The sequence below is a fragment of the Vicugna pacos genome, chromosome 8, assembly GCF_048564905.1.
Source record: "Vicugna pacos chromosome 8, VicPac4, whole genome shotgun sequence".
NCBI classification, from domain to species: Eukaryota; Metazoa; Chordata; class Mammalia; order Artiodactyla; family Camelidae; genus Vicugna; species Vicugna pacos.
The window spans coordinates 66,359,548-66,374,333 of record NC_132994.1 but is presented as its reverse complement, the minus strand read 5'-3'; the positions used below and the strand labels follow the sequence as shown (position 1 = coordinate 66,374,333).

General features: G+C 42.5%; 1 protein-coding gene across 1 annotated transcript in view; it reads left to right on the top strand.

Moving 5' to 3' along the window:
- Positions 1-14,786, top strand: part of SYNE1 (spectrin repeat containing nuclear envelope protein 1) — a 427,466-nt gene that overhangs the window by 208,415 nt on the left and 204,265 nt on the right. The window contains exons 56-64 of the mRNA XM_072966061.1: positions 2,333-2,469; positions 2,696-2,873; positions 3,358-3,540; positions 7,478-7,621; positions 7,961-8,116; positions 9,641-9,805; positions 11,178-11,350; positions 12,651-12,804; positions 14,220-14,363. Of these exons, the coding sequence (XP_072822162.1) occupies positions 2,333-2,469; positions 2,696-2,873; positions 3,358-3,540; positions 7,478-7,621; positions 7,961-8,116; positions 9,641-9,805; positions 11,178-11,350; positions 12,651-12,804; positions 14,220-14,363 (1,434 nt within the window). The remainder of the gene's footprint in view (positions 1-2,332; positions 2,470-2,695; positions 2,874-3,357; positions 3,541-7,477; positions 7,622-7,960; positions 8,117-9,640; positions 9,806-11,177; positions 11,351-12,650; positions 12,805-14,219; positions 14,364-14,786) is intronic.

Below are 14,786 nucleotides of genomic sequence, written 5' to 3'. Positions count from 1 at the left end.
GGTTTACAATGTGTCAATTTCTGGTGTACAGCACAATTCTTCAGTCATACATGAAAATACATATATTCATTTTCATATTCTTTTCCACTGTGAGCTAGAATTTTCTTAACCTGTAAAACCTCTAAAGGAAAAACTGTGCATTCAAGGACTTAGCTGAAACAGAAGTATATGACCTGATGTGTATAAAACAAAAGGCTCTGCTAAAAGGCTTTAATTTATAATGAAGTTATAGAAATTTTTTTAGTGTAAAGATTTTTTTCTTGTTTTGGTGGGGGAGGTAATGAGGTTTATTTTGTTAATTTATTTTAATGGCGGTACTGAGGATTGAACCCAGGACCTCGTGCACACTAAATACACACTCTGTCACTGAGCTACATCCTCCCGACCTGGTATAAAGTTTTGGTCAAAAGCTTTTCACTTTTCATATCATCTAATTTATAAATGACAGTTTTGAATCTCTGATCCTTTTTACTTTTTTGGTACATGATAAATTTTTTTAGTTCTTAAAATGTTCTTTAAATAAAAGGGTCAATGTGGTGTAAAATAGCAGTTACTAGTTTAGTGTTTGGTGTTTTGGAGAGAAACTTTCTAGGATTATTTATGAGTTTTATAAATAAAAATATTTTAGACTCCTCGAGAGCACAGCCACTAAGTTAAGTGGAGAATTTTAACACCAAGAGAAGACCACCCCTCCTCTGAGAACCATAGTCTGGGTGGGAAGGCCAGCAAGTGCAAGACCAGTGGGGACTCTGGATTGCCATGAGTGCTGACAAGGTGTGTGTGTCCTTAAAATAAACCCCTGAGAGGTGGGACGGAGGGCAGAGGAGCCTTGGCGGCGTCATTCTTCGAGCTGAGTCTTGTGTTAGGATTACAGCCTGACCAGATGGGTGAGATGGAGGGAGACCATCAAGCTCCAAAATTACAGCGAACGAGAAAACACAGGACAGAAAACTGGAACAGGATTCAAATTAAGGGACCACTGTGCCATTCTAGAAAGTAGGTGGGGACGGTGAGAGTGGAGACGTAGAGGCAAAGAGATAACCGATCTAAAGAGCTAAGGCATGGAGCAGACCAGACCTCGTTTCTCTTGAACGGATGAGGCTTGGTTTTCTGATTTCGATCAGTGGGAGGACAGTGGTGCCGTTTTCCGGGATGGGGAATACAACACACAGACTCACTTTGTTGAGAAGCCTGGCTTTCCTACCAGTCTAGGCCACATCTTGATAAATATCTCTGTGAATAAATAAGAGTAACAGCAGCAGCTCTCTTGTTGGTTAATGCAAAAATCACTACCACCAAATGTTTTGATATACTTCAAAATATTAGTGAAGTTTCAGTAAGTCTTCAGAAAATACGGGTAAAAATGTGAGCAATTAATTCTAATAATGATGCTCAGTAGTGACTTATCTTCTTACCTCTCCTTCTTAATAAATTTTTTTTCACCTTGGCGATACCACTATCCAGATAGACTCATTTAAATAACCTGCTGTTTTTACTAATTAGGCACTTGGGGAGCCAGGAGTTGTGATGAGTGTTTGACCCCTGTGATCTCATTTGCTCCTTGTGATAATCCTACACAGAGAATGCTCTGATTGTAAAGGACCTTGTGTAGCTCGGTAGACCATGGCCTGATTTCAGAGGCGCACTCATCAAGTTCCAAGTCTTTATCTTGGACTAGGTATTCGCAGTGCTGTGATTATTCATGTGTCTCTCTCATTTGTTAAATTGTGAGATCTTTGAGTACAAAAATCATACCATTAGTCATTTTGGAGGGTGGGTGCCGGAATCCAGCAAAGTGACTGGTGCATACATACCAGGCAGTTAATAAGTATTTGATGAAAGTATGAAATGAAGCAGTTACTAGTGAAATTAGACCTCTTGATTAAGTTCACTGGATGCACTACACAGAATCAGTTGCTATATGTATTTTCTAATCCAAAATAAGTATTTCTTTGCTTTGAGATGATTTTTCTTCACCTTTAAACAATATACACATCTTCCAATGGCCCAGTCAGACTGTTTTTAAACAATTTAGGCTATTTTCGCTTCTCTTTTTCTTGTCTCCCTTTGTTACTTGACCGCTTGATCATTTGACTCCCCGGTGACATCGGATGCTCGCGTGCCTGTCCATGCCTGGAAAAGGATATAAATTAACCACGTGCTATTATTTGTCGTGGGGAATCCTGAAAATAGACCTCATTTCTTGAATGAATCTCCTATATTGGTTCTTCCCTTGTTAATAATTTATCGTGTGATTTATAACGCATAGTAGGAGGGTGTAGAAATTACCCAGTTTTAACATTTGCTCCTCTGTCTTGTTGTTTCCTAATAGGAGATACTGGATGCGCTACAGAAAGCGGAGCCTCAGACAGAGGATCTCAAGTCTCAGCTGAATGAACTTTGTCGATTTTCCAGAGACCTGAGTACATACAGCGGAAAAGTTTCTGGCTTGATTAAAGAATATAATTGGTGAGCATGAACTTACTGGTATTCAAAATATTTTCATACAAATAAGAAGCCTGAGGTTTGTGTATTTTAAGTTGTGAGCTCAATGGTAATGTAAATAAATTAATCTTTAAATACTTTGCTAAATGGTGTGAGTGCATACTAAAGAGTGTTGATTCCACCAAACATTATTTTAATCTACTTTATCATTTTTTTCTCTTCCATTAAATGTTTCAAATCATGGTTTTAGTCTTTGTTTGCAAGCATCCAAGGGCTGTCAGAATAAAGAACAGATTTTACAGCAAAGATTTCGAAGAGCCTTCAAGGATTTCCAGCAGTGGTTGGTTAATGCAAAAATCACTACCGCCAAATGTTTTGATATACCTCAAAATATTAGTGAAGTTTCAACAAGTCTTCAGAAAATACAGGTAAGAGTGTGAACAGTTAATTCTAATAGTGGTGCTTTAAGTGGATTAAAAACGTGCCTCTAGGTCTTAATATAAGCACATTAAAGTTTTGCTTAAGAAATTCAGATTTCAAATAAATCCCTGCTCAAAACAATTGATTGTGTACGTGAAAAGAAACTGGTCCATTCATATTAAGTGCATGCTGTTTTATGTGTATTAATAGGGACTTAGGAAATAATAAAAGCTCTTTTTACTTATTTGGCAAACGTTATGTCTGAGCACTCTAAGCAGATTTTCTCATTAATTTTCACAATAACCATATCAGTTACATAAGATAATTATAACCAATGTACAAATTAGGTAAAAGAAGCTTAGTCATTTAAGATATACTATAAAAATTGTTTATTTCTTCTCTTTGATTTTACTGAGAAGTAAGTAGAAAATTGAATGCATTTTTAAAGTCTAAAGCTTTTATTTGCCCAATCGCTTATGTTTTTCCTTACAGGAATTTTTGTCAGAAAGCGAACATGGACAGCACAAGCTGAACATGATGGTTTCTAAGGGAGAGCTTTTGAGTACTCTGTTGACCAAAGAGAAGGCAAACGGAATCCAGGCCAAAATTGCAGCTGCCAAAGAGGACTGGAAAGATTTCCATTCAAATCTCCACCAGAAGGAATCTGCCCTGGAGGTATGCGGTACAGCCAGCCGCAGGCACACGTTCTGTGCTGTTTGTTGTTGTTGTTATATTTGTTTGTCAAACCACACTTTCAGTACATCCAAACGCCCTTCTCGATGATTTGGTCATTCCTCTCTGAATTAATAGGTAACTGGGTAACTGTAAGGAACGGTAGCTTCCTGCATGGCAGGGGCTGCTTGCGTAGACTTGCCGGCGCGCTGTCCCATTGGGAGCAGCTGGTTTTCCTTCTCGGCACTATCACGCAGTCATTCATTTGAAATCCCTCAATTTCTGAAGTTGTCCTAGGAGAGCGGATCAGAAATATCCATGTAAGGCTACAAAATGCCATGGGTGAGACAGTGTATCAGAACTAATGCAGATATCCAGTAATAGGTTTTAGGAGTTAAGTATGCAAAGAGACAGTGGTTATACAGTTGTATTTTATCTAGAAACAATATAAGCTGAATTTATTATAATTGCAACATAATTACTGCCACAATGCAATTGTTTTTCACTTTTTCTCTTGTGACCATCTGTTTTCTGTCCCCGCTCTTCTCTTAGAGGAAAATTGAGAGGCATGGAGAGGTTTTTTTTTTCCTTTTAAAACGATGCTTCCTGGCAGAATAGATCCTGAATTTGATTATGACCATAATTAATGCAGGATGGACAAAAATAAGGATAGAGAATTAGTATCTGGAAAGAGAAAACACGTTTCCTCAATTCTTCTCTAACCAGAGACCATTGCAGTCTCCTTTGTAATGGTGGTTGTTCTTTCATAGTGGGCATCCTCTGTTTAATAGAGAGTGATGCCCGTTGTGCAGTGCCTGGAAATTTACTCTTAACCCTTCAGGGTTAAGGGCATTGTGCACTCCAGTGCAGTGTGCATCAGTGCAATGTGGGCAGCATGTGCCATTGAGGAGAGTACATCTAGCAGTGACTATGAGATCACCTGGTCAGGACATGTCCAGGAGAAGATGGGTAGGTCAAGAATTGCCTGTCTTCCTGCTTTCCTTATTTTCCTCCCTCCCTCCCTCTCTTCCTTCCTTCCTTTTCTATTAAGAATACACACATAATAACACATACTATGTACCAGGCACTATGTTAGGAATACAGAAGGATTAGTCTTTTTCCCTCTCACCAGAGAATTAATTTTCTATAGAGGGAAACAGTATATAAAGAGATGATTGCAGTATGACATAAGTATATTCAGGCTGTGGGAATCACTCAGAGAAGGATGCAGCTAACTCTATTTGGAGAAATCAAGGAAGGTTTCCAGAAGGGCAAGATTCTAACTGAAACTTGAAGGCTAAGTCTTTGAATTTGCCCAGGCTGACATGCACTTCAGGTAGAAGGAATTGAATGTGCAGGGCCAGGGTGTCATGAGTGTCAACTACGAATGGGGGACTTCGAGGGGTTTGACATCCAGGTAAGGTTTTGTGGGAAGAGCAACAAAAATAAGACCAGAGATGAAGATTAGGACCAGATAAAGAAATGTCTTGTGTACCAAGTACTTCGACCCTGACTCTCAACCGGAGTTTCTTATCTGAACCCAGAACATCATTTATTGTCTCAGTTTTCCTGAGAATGGAACATAACCCTTACGATTCTAGATGCATAGGAAAAAGATTAATACATTGCTTACAGTGGATGCTGTAGGACACTAGGGCTTAATTCTAGGGTTGAAAAAGGAACCTACTGGTCTTTAAGCTGCGGATAAACATGTCAACTCTCTGGGCACAGTGTAGACTGAAATGGTGAACAGTTAGTAGCTGGAAGACCAGGGAAAGCTTTTCATAACAGTCCAGAGGAGCGAGAGAAGATAAGAACCTGAATTAAGAAAATGATAATGGACAGGGGATTTATCTCTAAGAGAAAACATAACAGGATTTGGTAACTAATTCAAAGAGGTGTGCAGAGAAAGGAGAAGTTAGGTTTGAGTCTTTAGTTTCTGAGTTTGGAAGATGGCATGAATGATGAAGCCATTAACTGAGCCATGAATATGGTAGAAAAAGTAGTTTTGGAGGGGATAGATAAATCAATTTAATTTAATATATGTTAAATTTGATGGGTCTGCAAGAGATTCAGCGGCTAATGGCCAGGAAGGTAGTAGTGAACGTGAGTACAAAGTTCAAGAGCGAGAGGGTAGAGCTGCAGAAACAGTGATGGTGGGCATTTACCAGGGCCAGGCACTGTTATAGACACTTCGCATATAGCCATGCACTTAATCCTCGTAACAGTTCTCTGAGGTAGGAACTCTCTTAGCTTTGTTTTGTGAATGAGAAAATTAGGCAAAAGGTGCTTCAGTAATCCACCAAGTTCTCACAGCCAGGAAGAGACAAAGTTCAAAGCCAGGCACTCTGACTTGAAGGGTGTAAATGTGAGTCTATAGATGGAGGGCTTTAAGAGTCTGTAGGTGGTCGCTGAAGCCACAGGAGAAATGTTTGGAAAGGCATGCAGAGTGGACGTTTAGTGGGAGGCCTGTACAGCCCTGGGGACACAGGGGTACGAGGAACAGTAGGAATTGCTTGACTTAGTATCAAGCTGTCTTTATTCCTGGGCCCCAGGCCCCTTGCTCAGACCCTATGACTTCACTCCTTGGACAAGGAACCCAAACTTTTTACGTTAGATCTCTGACTGAGCCCCCACTGCTCTGCTCCTCGGTCCCATTTCTTCATAGAACTAATGCCTGATTGTGGTCCCCTGTTTGCCCTTTAGTGACCTGCTGAGATTACAGTAGCAGGAAGATAGAAATGCTGTGAATTTATGAATTTATTTAATGATTCAACATCTATTTGCTGAACATTTTTTATTTGCCAAGGACTATCCTAAGCTCTGGAGATACAGCAAAGAAAACAGAACCCCTTCCTTCAAGAAGCTTAAATTTTAGTAGACTACTCCAGGAATTATCTTGGTATCTTACGTTTGTGAAACATTTTTAATTTCCCAAAGCATCCCCAGCTGCCCATCTCCCTAAGAGGTGACGATGGCAGACACGACCGTCCCCAGTTGTGGGCGCTAGATCCAGACACAGGTGCACGCTGGGACCGTTCTCTCACAGGCTCCTGCAGTTCTCACCACATAGACTTTTCAGCTAAGCTTTGTCGATTTGCTCTTCTTCGACAGTACTACCCAAAGCTCTGATTTAAATTTAAATTTAAAATCCTTTAGTGAGTTCCCATGGTAACATAAGTGTCAAATTCACTTCAGTCTAGCACTTTTATAAGTAATAAGACAGTGGATAGAGACACCTTTGCTGCAGTGAAATGACACCATATAAAACTTGATCACATACGCATGACAGCCCCGAAGTATGAAAGTGGTGAGGACATTCTCATGTAAGAAACACAGGACACGATTTAGTATTTCTTATATCTTTTAAATTAGAATAAACAAATTGATAATTAAAAACATCATAAGCATGTCAACCATATGCTATTTCTTGTCTCACCATTAATCAAAATCGATACAATGTTTGTGAGGACTTATCTATATTCCTGCAAGGTGCCATGGTCCGTCCCAGGAAGTGTCAGACACAGCCCTCCCCTCATGGGGCTTGTAATCTAGTTGCATGTAATGTAGACAGGCATGCCTGCGTGACAGGAAACTCACAATCCAGCCCAGCCTGTGGTAAAGTATACAGTGACCAGTACACACAGCAAACGCGACAGAGGTTGGCAAGTGGGTAGGTGTGAACTGAGGTGGGCAGGAAAATGAGAGAAATATTCATTTTTGTGAAAAGGAGAACTTGAAAATCTCTAAAGGATGTTCAAAAATTAGCCAGGTGCCAAGGTGAAGGACAGAATGTTCCAGACACTGGGGACAGGGAAAGAAGGGGAGAGGGGAGGGGACCTGGTTGGGGTGGGCTCTGAATGCCTAGTGAAGGACTCTGGACTTGTAATTACCTTTTTGTTTTTGTTTTTGGTCCCTAACACTATCTAAAACCTCGTAGAATCTAAAGATCCAAATGAAGGACTTTGAAGTTAGCGCTGAGCCCGTCCAGGACTGGCTGAGTAAAACCGAGAAGACGGTGCACGAAGGCAGCGACCGCCTGTACGACCTGCCGGCGAAGAGGCGAGAACAGCAGAAGCTGCAGGTGAGCAGCCACTGGGCCCATGGGCCCCACTTCCTCCCCATCCTCTGAGCAGCCTTAAGCGCAGGTCTAGACACGTGCCCCGCGCCCCGGAGTGAGACCGCGCGGTCTGGAGACAGCGCGCACCCTTCCCTGATTTCAGATCTCTTGTTTTCCGGCTTCCCTGTGAGGTGTGGTTTGTCGGGTCCTGTGGTCTCCACTCTGTGTGTAGCTTGGAAGTAACAGCGCCCTCAGGGCACACCTCCTGCTCGCGGTGTTTGTCTCCGTGTCCTTTGGGCCAAAGCTCTGTCCGCGGTGTGCTCTCCCCCAGCCTCTTAATAGTAACTTGCTTGTGCTTTTCAGTCTGTCCTTGAGGAAATAAACTGCTACGAGCCTCAGCTCCACAGGCTGAAAGAGAAAGCTCAACAGCTGTGGGAAGGCCAGGCTGCCAGCAGGAGCTTTGTGCACAGAGTGTCCCAGCTGTCTTCTCAGTATCTAGCCCTAAGCAATTTCACGAAGGTAACGCCCGCCATGTGCTGTGTGTGAGTGTGGCCCCCAGGTCACAGAGCCGGGGCCCGGGGGGAATGACGCTGGCTGTCAGCCTGCCCAGCCCCGGGCGGGGCAGGGGAAGGCCTGCGAGTGCCCGTCCCAGCCCTGCAGTCCCCGCCAAATATCCACGCTGCGTCATCTCAACGTGGTTGTCTGCAAAGAGCAAGGGAGGTTTCAGACATCTCAGGGACTTCCAGTCTCCGGGATTGCACAAAATATTCCCTTGACTCCTGAGATGGTATCTTCCCCAGAGCTTTTATTTGGAAGACTCAAAGCATCAACAGAAGGCAGAGGATTGTGTCTAAAGACACGCAGATTAAATTACTTTAGAAAAACATGAATTTAGAGCAGTTTAAATTTTCGTGGGCTAAAAAAAAATTGTGGGCTAAATATCATGAATAGGGGATAACTTTTTAAAAATTTGTCTAAATTCTTTATACTCCTTACATGATAGTCAAAGATGTGTTGATTGAGAGTTTCAGTCGAGCTCCTAGAGCAGAGCTCAAAACTGGCAATAATTCTTACAAATGGGGATCCCAGGGTGACCTCATTTAGAGCGTTCAGCAGACCCGTCTCCTACCTTGAGCTCGGCCTCACCACGTGTGTCCCCTATATTTCCCTTTTGCACAGATCTGAGCATTCAGGGAGCCTGCTGTAATGGCTTCACCAGTTTTACTGTGGGCTTACTCCTGGTCTGCTGTTCGGATCCTTGATAAAAAAATATTGAGACGGTCACTCTAGTCTAGTTGGGACAGTCACACTAGTCTAAGTCTTGGGATAAAGAGTCTGTGTTTACACCCATGTTTTTTACTTTTTTATCTTTAGAAAATCTGGCCCATTTCTAAAATGAGAATAAATTAGGAACATCTTTCTATTCCTTTGTATTTTTTTTCCTTTGTATTTATGTAGGTACCAAAAAAAAAAAATCAACAGATACTCAAATACTTACAGAGCTGAAAACTATATTCATAAGACCCTCTCTGTGTTGGCTATGACCTATAATTAATAGGTAAAACCATGTTTATGGTCCCCATTTTTAAAACTAAGTGTTGTTTAAAAATCTCAGATAGTTCTTTTTTAGATCTGACTGTAGTGTAGATCACGTGGATACATGGTATCATTTGAGCCAAATATGATCACTTAAAAGCAAAAACTACTTTGATTTGTTTCCCAGACAAGATGTTAGGAAGAAATTTCACTGCTTCTGAAAAATGTCACAATGGTCATAAAGATATCAGCAAGTAAGTTGAGGTGCAGTAACTTCTCATTGTAATCTTTCTCCTTTTTGACCCAATTGGTCTCATATTCTTACTCGTTAGAAAGATACTTCCCATCTCATAGATTAATGCAGACTCGTGTCGTATCTGTGCAGCGTATGGCTCAGTGGCTGACTGTCGTTATTTGAAACTAGGGGTTAGTTTTCCCATCGGAGTAGCTTCAGGCTGTGAAGTCTCTGTGGATGGACAGCTGGAAAACGATTTCTGTCACTTCCAGGAGAAAGTGTCAAGGTTGGATAGAATTGTTGCCGAGCACAGCCAGTTCTCCGCCGGGGTTAGGGAGCTGCAGGACTGGATGACAGACGCCGTGCACATGCTGGATTCCTACTGCCACCCGACGTCGGACAAGAGCGTGCTGGACAGCAGGATGCTCAAGTTGGAGGTGTGCCTTTTTATAGGCATTTCTCTCATGTATGGAATTTGTTTTTCTCAAAATTTCGCTAGTCTCCATCTACCTGGTGTGGTAAGGTAACACTCTGTCCACAAGAAGTTGAAGAATGCTCTGTGGATCTGATCCTGGTTGTATAGGGTGGCCTTGCCCGAGCATCCCTGAATCATTTGACCCCGGACATATTCACCCATAAATACTTTGCAAAAAAAATAAAACAACCACTCCAATGTGGTTACTTGCTTGATATAGCCAGTGAAGGGGCTAGTTTCAAGTTACATCACAGACACATCTATTCTGAGATAATTCTTCTATGAAACATTTCATTGGCCAAAACATTTCCTGTCTTGTTCAATTCATTCACCTGCCTGTATCAGTTAGCCACTTCTCCCATCATAAGAGATTAGTTCTCTGCTAGTTTACGTTTGCAATGAAGCGGTCACTCCCACACCCATTCGCCTGCCATTTATGTGCTGGGTGACTCCGAGGAGGCGCGCTCTGTCTTGATACCAAGGATTCGGAAATGAATACAGTGCAGTCATTGTCCTCAGGGCCTCACTGCTGAGGCTGGAGGCACAGAGACCACGATAACAGGTAGGGACGTGCTTACGGTGCCGTAGACACCGAGGAACAGAGCTGGCAGGAGGGATGGGGTTGAGAGTTAGAGCAGGTTTCTCAGAAAGTCTGACGATACCTCCACCAAGATTTGAGAGTGGGACCCAACAGGCAGAAGCTAAAGGGAGCAGAGGGCGCGGTGTGTGTGAGAAGCCGCCAGCAGTGCATCCTGCTGCAGCAGAAACCGGTGGCTGAGGCTGACTCTGTCAAAGTTGACCAGGTCCAGATGAGGGAGAGAGATGAAACTCTACCTTTTAGGTGATATAAACCCCAGTTTCATGACTTTGACTTCAGATATCCTTCTTACATAGAAAAAGAGTAGTGCTTGTAAAGAATTTGAAACATGTAAATTACTATATGATATGAATTAATCTATTTCTATAGGTTTGCCGTACCAGACACCTTAACCTTTATAGCACTCTTCCTGCTGTGACCTTTGAGAAGTGGGAAATCCTATTGTCGTTTATTTTCCTTTTATTTAAAAAACAGGAAAATTAAACATCAGTGGAAATAAGGGATTATGCAGAGGATAATAAAGACCTGAAAACCACGGCCACTTGGAGACCAGTGGGTGGCTGGGGGCTGTCACTCACTGGCAAGTGACTCTCCCGTCCGCCCCCCGATCAGCCCGAGGGAGCCAGGGCTCACCACCACTGCGGAGTGTTCTGCTCTCCTCTGGAGCTCTGAAATACTGAAAGCCAGAAATGTGAAGCATGCAAATGACAAACGACTTCTGTGTGTGCTTTCACAGGCTCTATTATCCGTGAAACAGGAAAAAGAGATCCAGATGAAAATGATAGTGACCAGAGGGGAGTCTGTCCTTCAGAATACCTCTCCGGAAGGTGTTCCTGCCATTCAGCAGCAGCTGCAGAGTGTGAAGGACATGTGGGCGTCCTTTTTGTCCGCAGGGATTCGTTGTAAAAGGTTAGTGAAACCGAAGGACTACTGTGAAACCATTGCTCGAAAATCAATAGAACAGCTCAGTAACAGACTCGTCCTGGGCTCGCTCTCTCCCTCCCTCCTTCCTTCCTTCCTTTTCTTTTTTCTTATGAGAACAAACTGGCAGGTGCAATCTTGCATTTAGGCTGACCTGCAATACTATGTCTGTGTTTTAGTATAACTCCTAACTACACATCTTTTGTGGTGGTGTTCACTGACTAAAAAGTCAAAAGACAAGTGTTTAACAATATATTAGTTAAAACCAAGTGGATAATTCCAGGAGACACTAGTAGGTGGTAGGAAAGAGAGGTGAAGAAGGGAGGGCAGCCTATAAAAAGTGTGTTACCAAACAGGTTACTCCAGTGGGCAGCTGCAGCTTAACCCAGCAGGCATTGCTGGGAGCCAGGGCAAGGCAAGCCCTTGAGTTACCTCCGGGGGATGAGGGACCTGGAATATTTATGAACAAACTGCCGTAAGTCAGGAGGGCAGCTGAAAGCAACCCCTGGCACTTCCTGCCTACCCTGCCCTCAGGCTGAGAGGGCACCAGGGACCAAAGGCTGAGAGGACACGGAGCCGGCTTGGGGAGCTAGTCAACAGTGTGGTTCAATAGTCTGGCTGGAGTGCAGTGTCTGCCACAAAAGGGCTCAAGCATCATAGTACAATTAGGCACAAATAATTAATGAAGTTAAAATATGCCATCTGTATTGAGAGTAAGAAGTGCTTAATTTAGCTGTGAGAGAAATAATCAAGTTTTAGCAACTAGACCAATTCAGAAAGTGTTAGCCTATATCATTGTGATTTTCTAATTTTTAAATCTCATGCAAGATAGTGACTATGCTTGTTTTTGCTCGGTTCTTTCTTCCTTCTGTGAATTCATTTTTTCTCTCCTCTGGATGTCCTACTCAACTTGATGGAGTTAAATAGTGATTCTCTCCCAGACCAGAGACTTAGCTCCAGAAAAGCCTTGCTCAGGGCGTGTCTCCCGATTTTGCCCTCAGCCTTCTCCCAGGGTCTCCCATGACCTGACTCCAGGTTTTAAATCCAGTCCCACTTCTCCGCTGTCGGCCTGGACTTAACTGTCCCTTGCTTCCCAAGGTTGTGCTTGCCAGGGACCCAGACTCGGATTTGATAAGCCATGGCCATTCAGCCCACCTCAAGCCTGTCCTGTCCTGACTGTGGGCTTTCTGCTGAGAGAGTGGGCTCAACAGGACAATGCTGGAGACTGGACAGATTGGGTTGAAAACGCTTCTCAGTGTGCGTCACTGTCCTTTCACTTACCTTTCAGTCAACTTGAAGGAGCTCTTTCTAAGTGGACAAGTTACCAGGATGACGTCCGGCAGTTCTCCAGTTGGATGGACCGCGTGGAGGCCAGTCTGAATGAATCCGAAAGGCAGTATGCGGAGCTGCGGGAGAAGATGGCTGCCCTCGGAAAAGCCAAGGTGGGAACGGATTTCCGATTCCGTTAGCTTTCTGACCGGTGCTTCAGAAGGCCATAGTCATTCTGATATGTGCTCACCTCTCTGCCAGGGCCGTCCACGTGGGTAAACTGAATTTGGGAGTTTTACTATAATTTCTAGTGGCTTCCTAAACCAGACTTGTGTTTGTGGCTATTTTATTAACGAGTTAAAATTTTCCCTTCCAGGAAAACCTCATAGACCCATGTTTTATGATACATTTAAAATTTGGCAACTTTTGTAATATCTTTTAATATCTTCAGCCTGCTCATCATTAGGAAGTAAAAAATTTTTTTTCTATCACATCCTTTTATATTTCTACTTTTGTGCATTATTCATAATGCTTCTATTAGTACAGCTATACATGTAAAGGTTATTTAATAGATAGATATTGAAGGTATGTGTTCCTAAGCCTTTTTCCTGTTGTTGGAAGTATTCAAACATAATGTCTTGGAGACCTTTGATTTATTCATCCAGGGCATATTAATTGGATGGTCTGTTCCACCTCAGACTTTCTGTGTCCTAAGCGATACTGACTGTCTTCTGCTCCCTGAGTCCTTCAGACTCTCAGACTCTCCATCACACTGAATATTCTACATTTTCGACCTCGTTTACTCAGTTCCTTCTTTCTCACCCCCATATTGATATTAAGCATTACATCCTGCTGATTCTGTTTCACAAATGTCTCCTGACTGTAAATCCATCCTTCTTTTCCTGAAATGCAACAGCCTTGTAACAGCTCACTGGTCAAGGTGATGGGGCAGGAACTGGTGGCAGGGAATCTACCCAGCGGGATATCGCCAAAGTCCAAGTGAAAAATGATAACAGCATGGGCTGGGGGGCTTGCTCCTAGGAGTCATGCAGGCAGATGGCAGGATATAGTGAAGAGCTGGAATTAACAGGATTTCATCATGGATGGAATGACGGCGAGGATGGAGAAAGGATGAATTCCAGTGTTCTCAGCTGACCATCTGGGTGGGAATGGTAGCATTTCCTGTTTGAAAAAAGACTGAAGGGGAAGGAGTTTTGGAGGTGGCTGGGGAAGTGTAGGAATGGAGTGGAATTAGAAGCCCATTTTGGGGACAAATTAAGTTTGAGATATTCAAGCCAACTGGGATCAGTATCTCAGAGAAAGTTCTGGGCCAAGTATCAACTACACATACACACACACACATTCACATATAGATATATATATATACACAGATATCTATACTCACGTATATATATATATACAGATAGATCTATCCATCTTTCCTTCCTTCCTTCATTTATCTGTCTAGAGGTGGATAGATAACCTGAGATCACTTGTCAACTGTGCAGTGACTATCCTAATTTTAGTAGTGTAATTGATATGATGGCGTGTGGTAACTCCTTTTTTTTTTTTTTTTAATGTTCTCTAGTTATTAAATGAAGAAGTGCTGAGTCACAGCAGCTTGCTGGAGACCATTGAAGTCAAAGGGGCTGGTATGACGGAGCACTACGTCACCCAGTTAGAATTCCAGGACCTGCAGGAACGATACGGAGCAATCAGAGAGAGAGCCAAGGTACGGCTCCCTGTGTTCCATGCCAACCCACTGAAAGGGAGTGTTTGGAGCTGTGATTATTTAAAGACATTTGTTTGGGGGAACGGAAGACTTGTGAAAGCAGATAGAACAAAAACAAAGCAAAATGAATCTTAATACTTTGAATATCCCACTGGCGAAAGTACACAAAACCCCTCAACTATTGTTTATGGATATGAAGGTTACTGTAGGAAAATAATTCTCAACTGAAACATCCTAGAAGATTACCTATTTAAGAAAAATTGGGGGCAGACTCACAAATGCCTTAATATACCTGGTGATGGAAATTTTCTAAAGCAAGAAATAATCACCAATAATCTCTATCATTCTTTACTTAAGTCTAACAAAGAAAATAAAAATAACTTTTCAGAGCACACCCTACTTTATTAGACAAAGTACATGGAA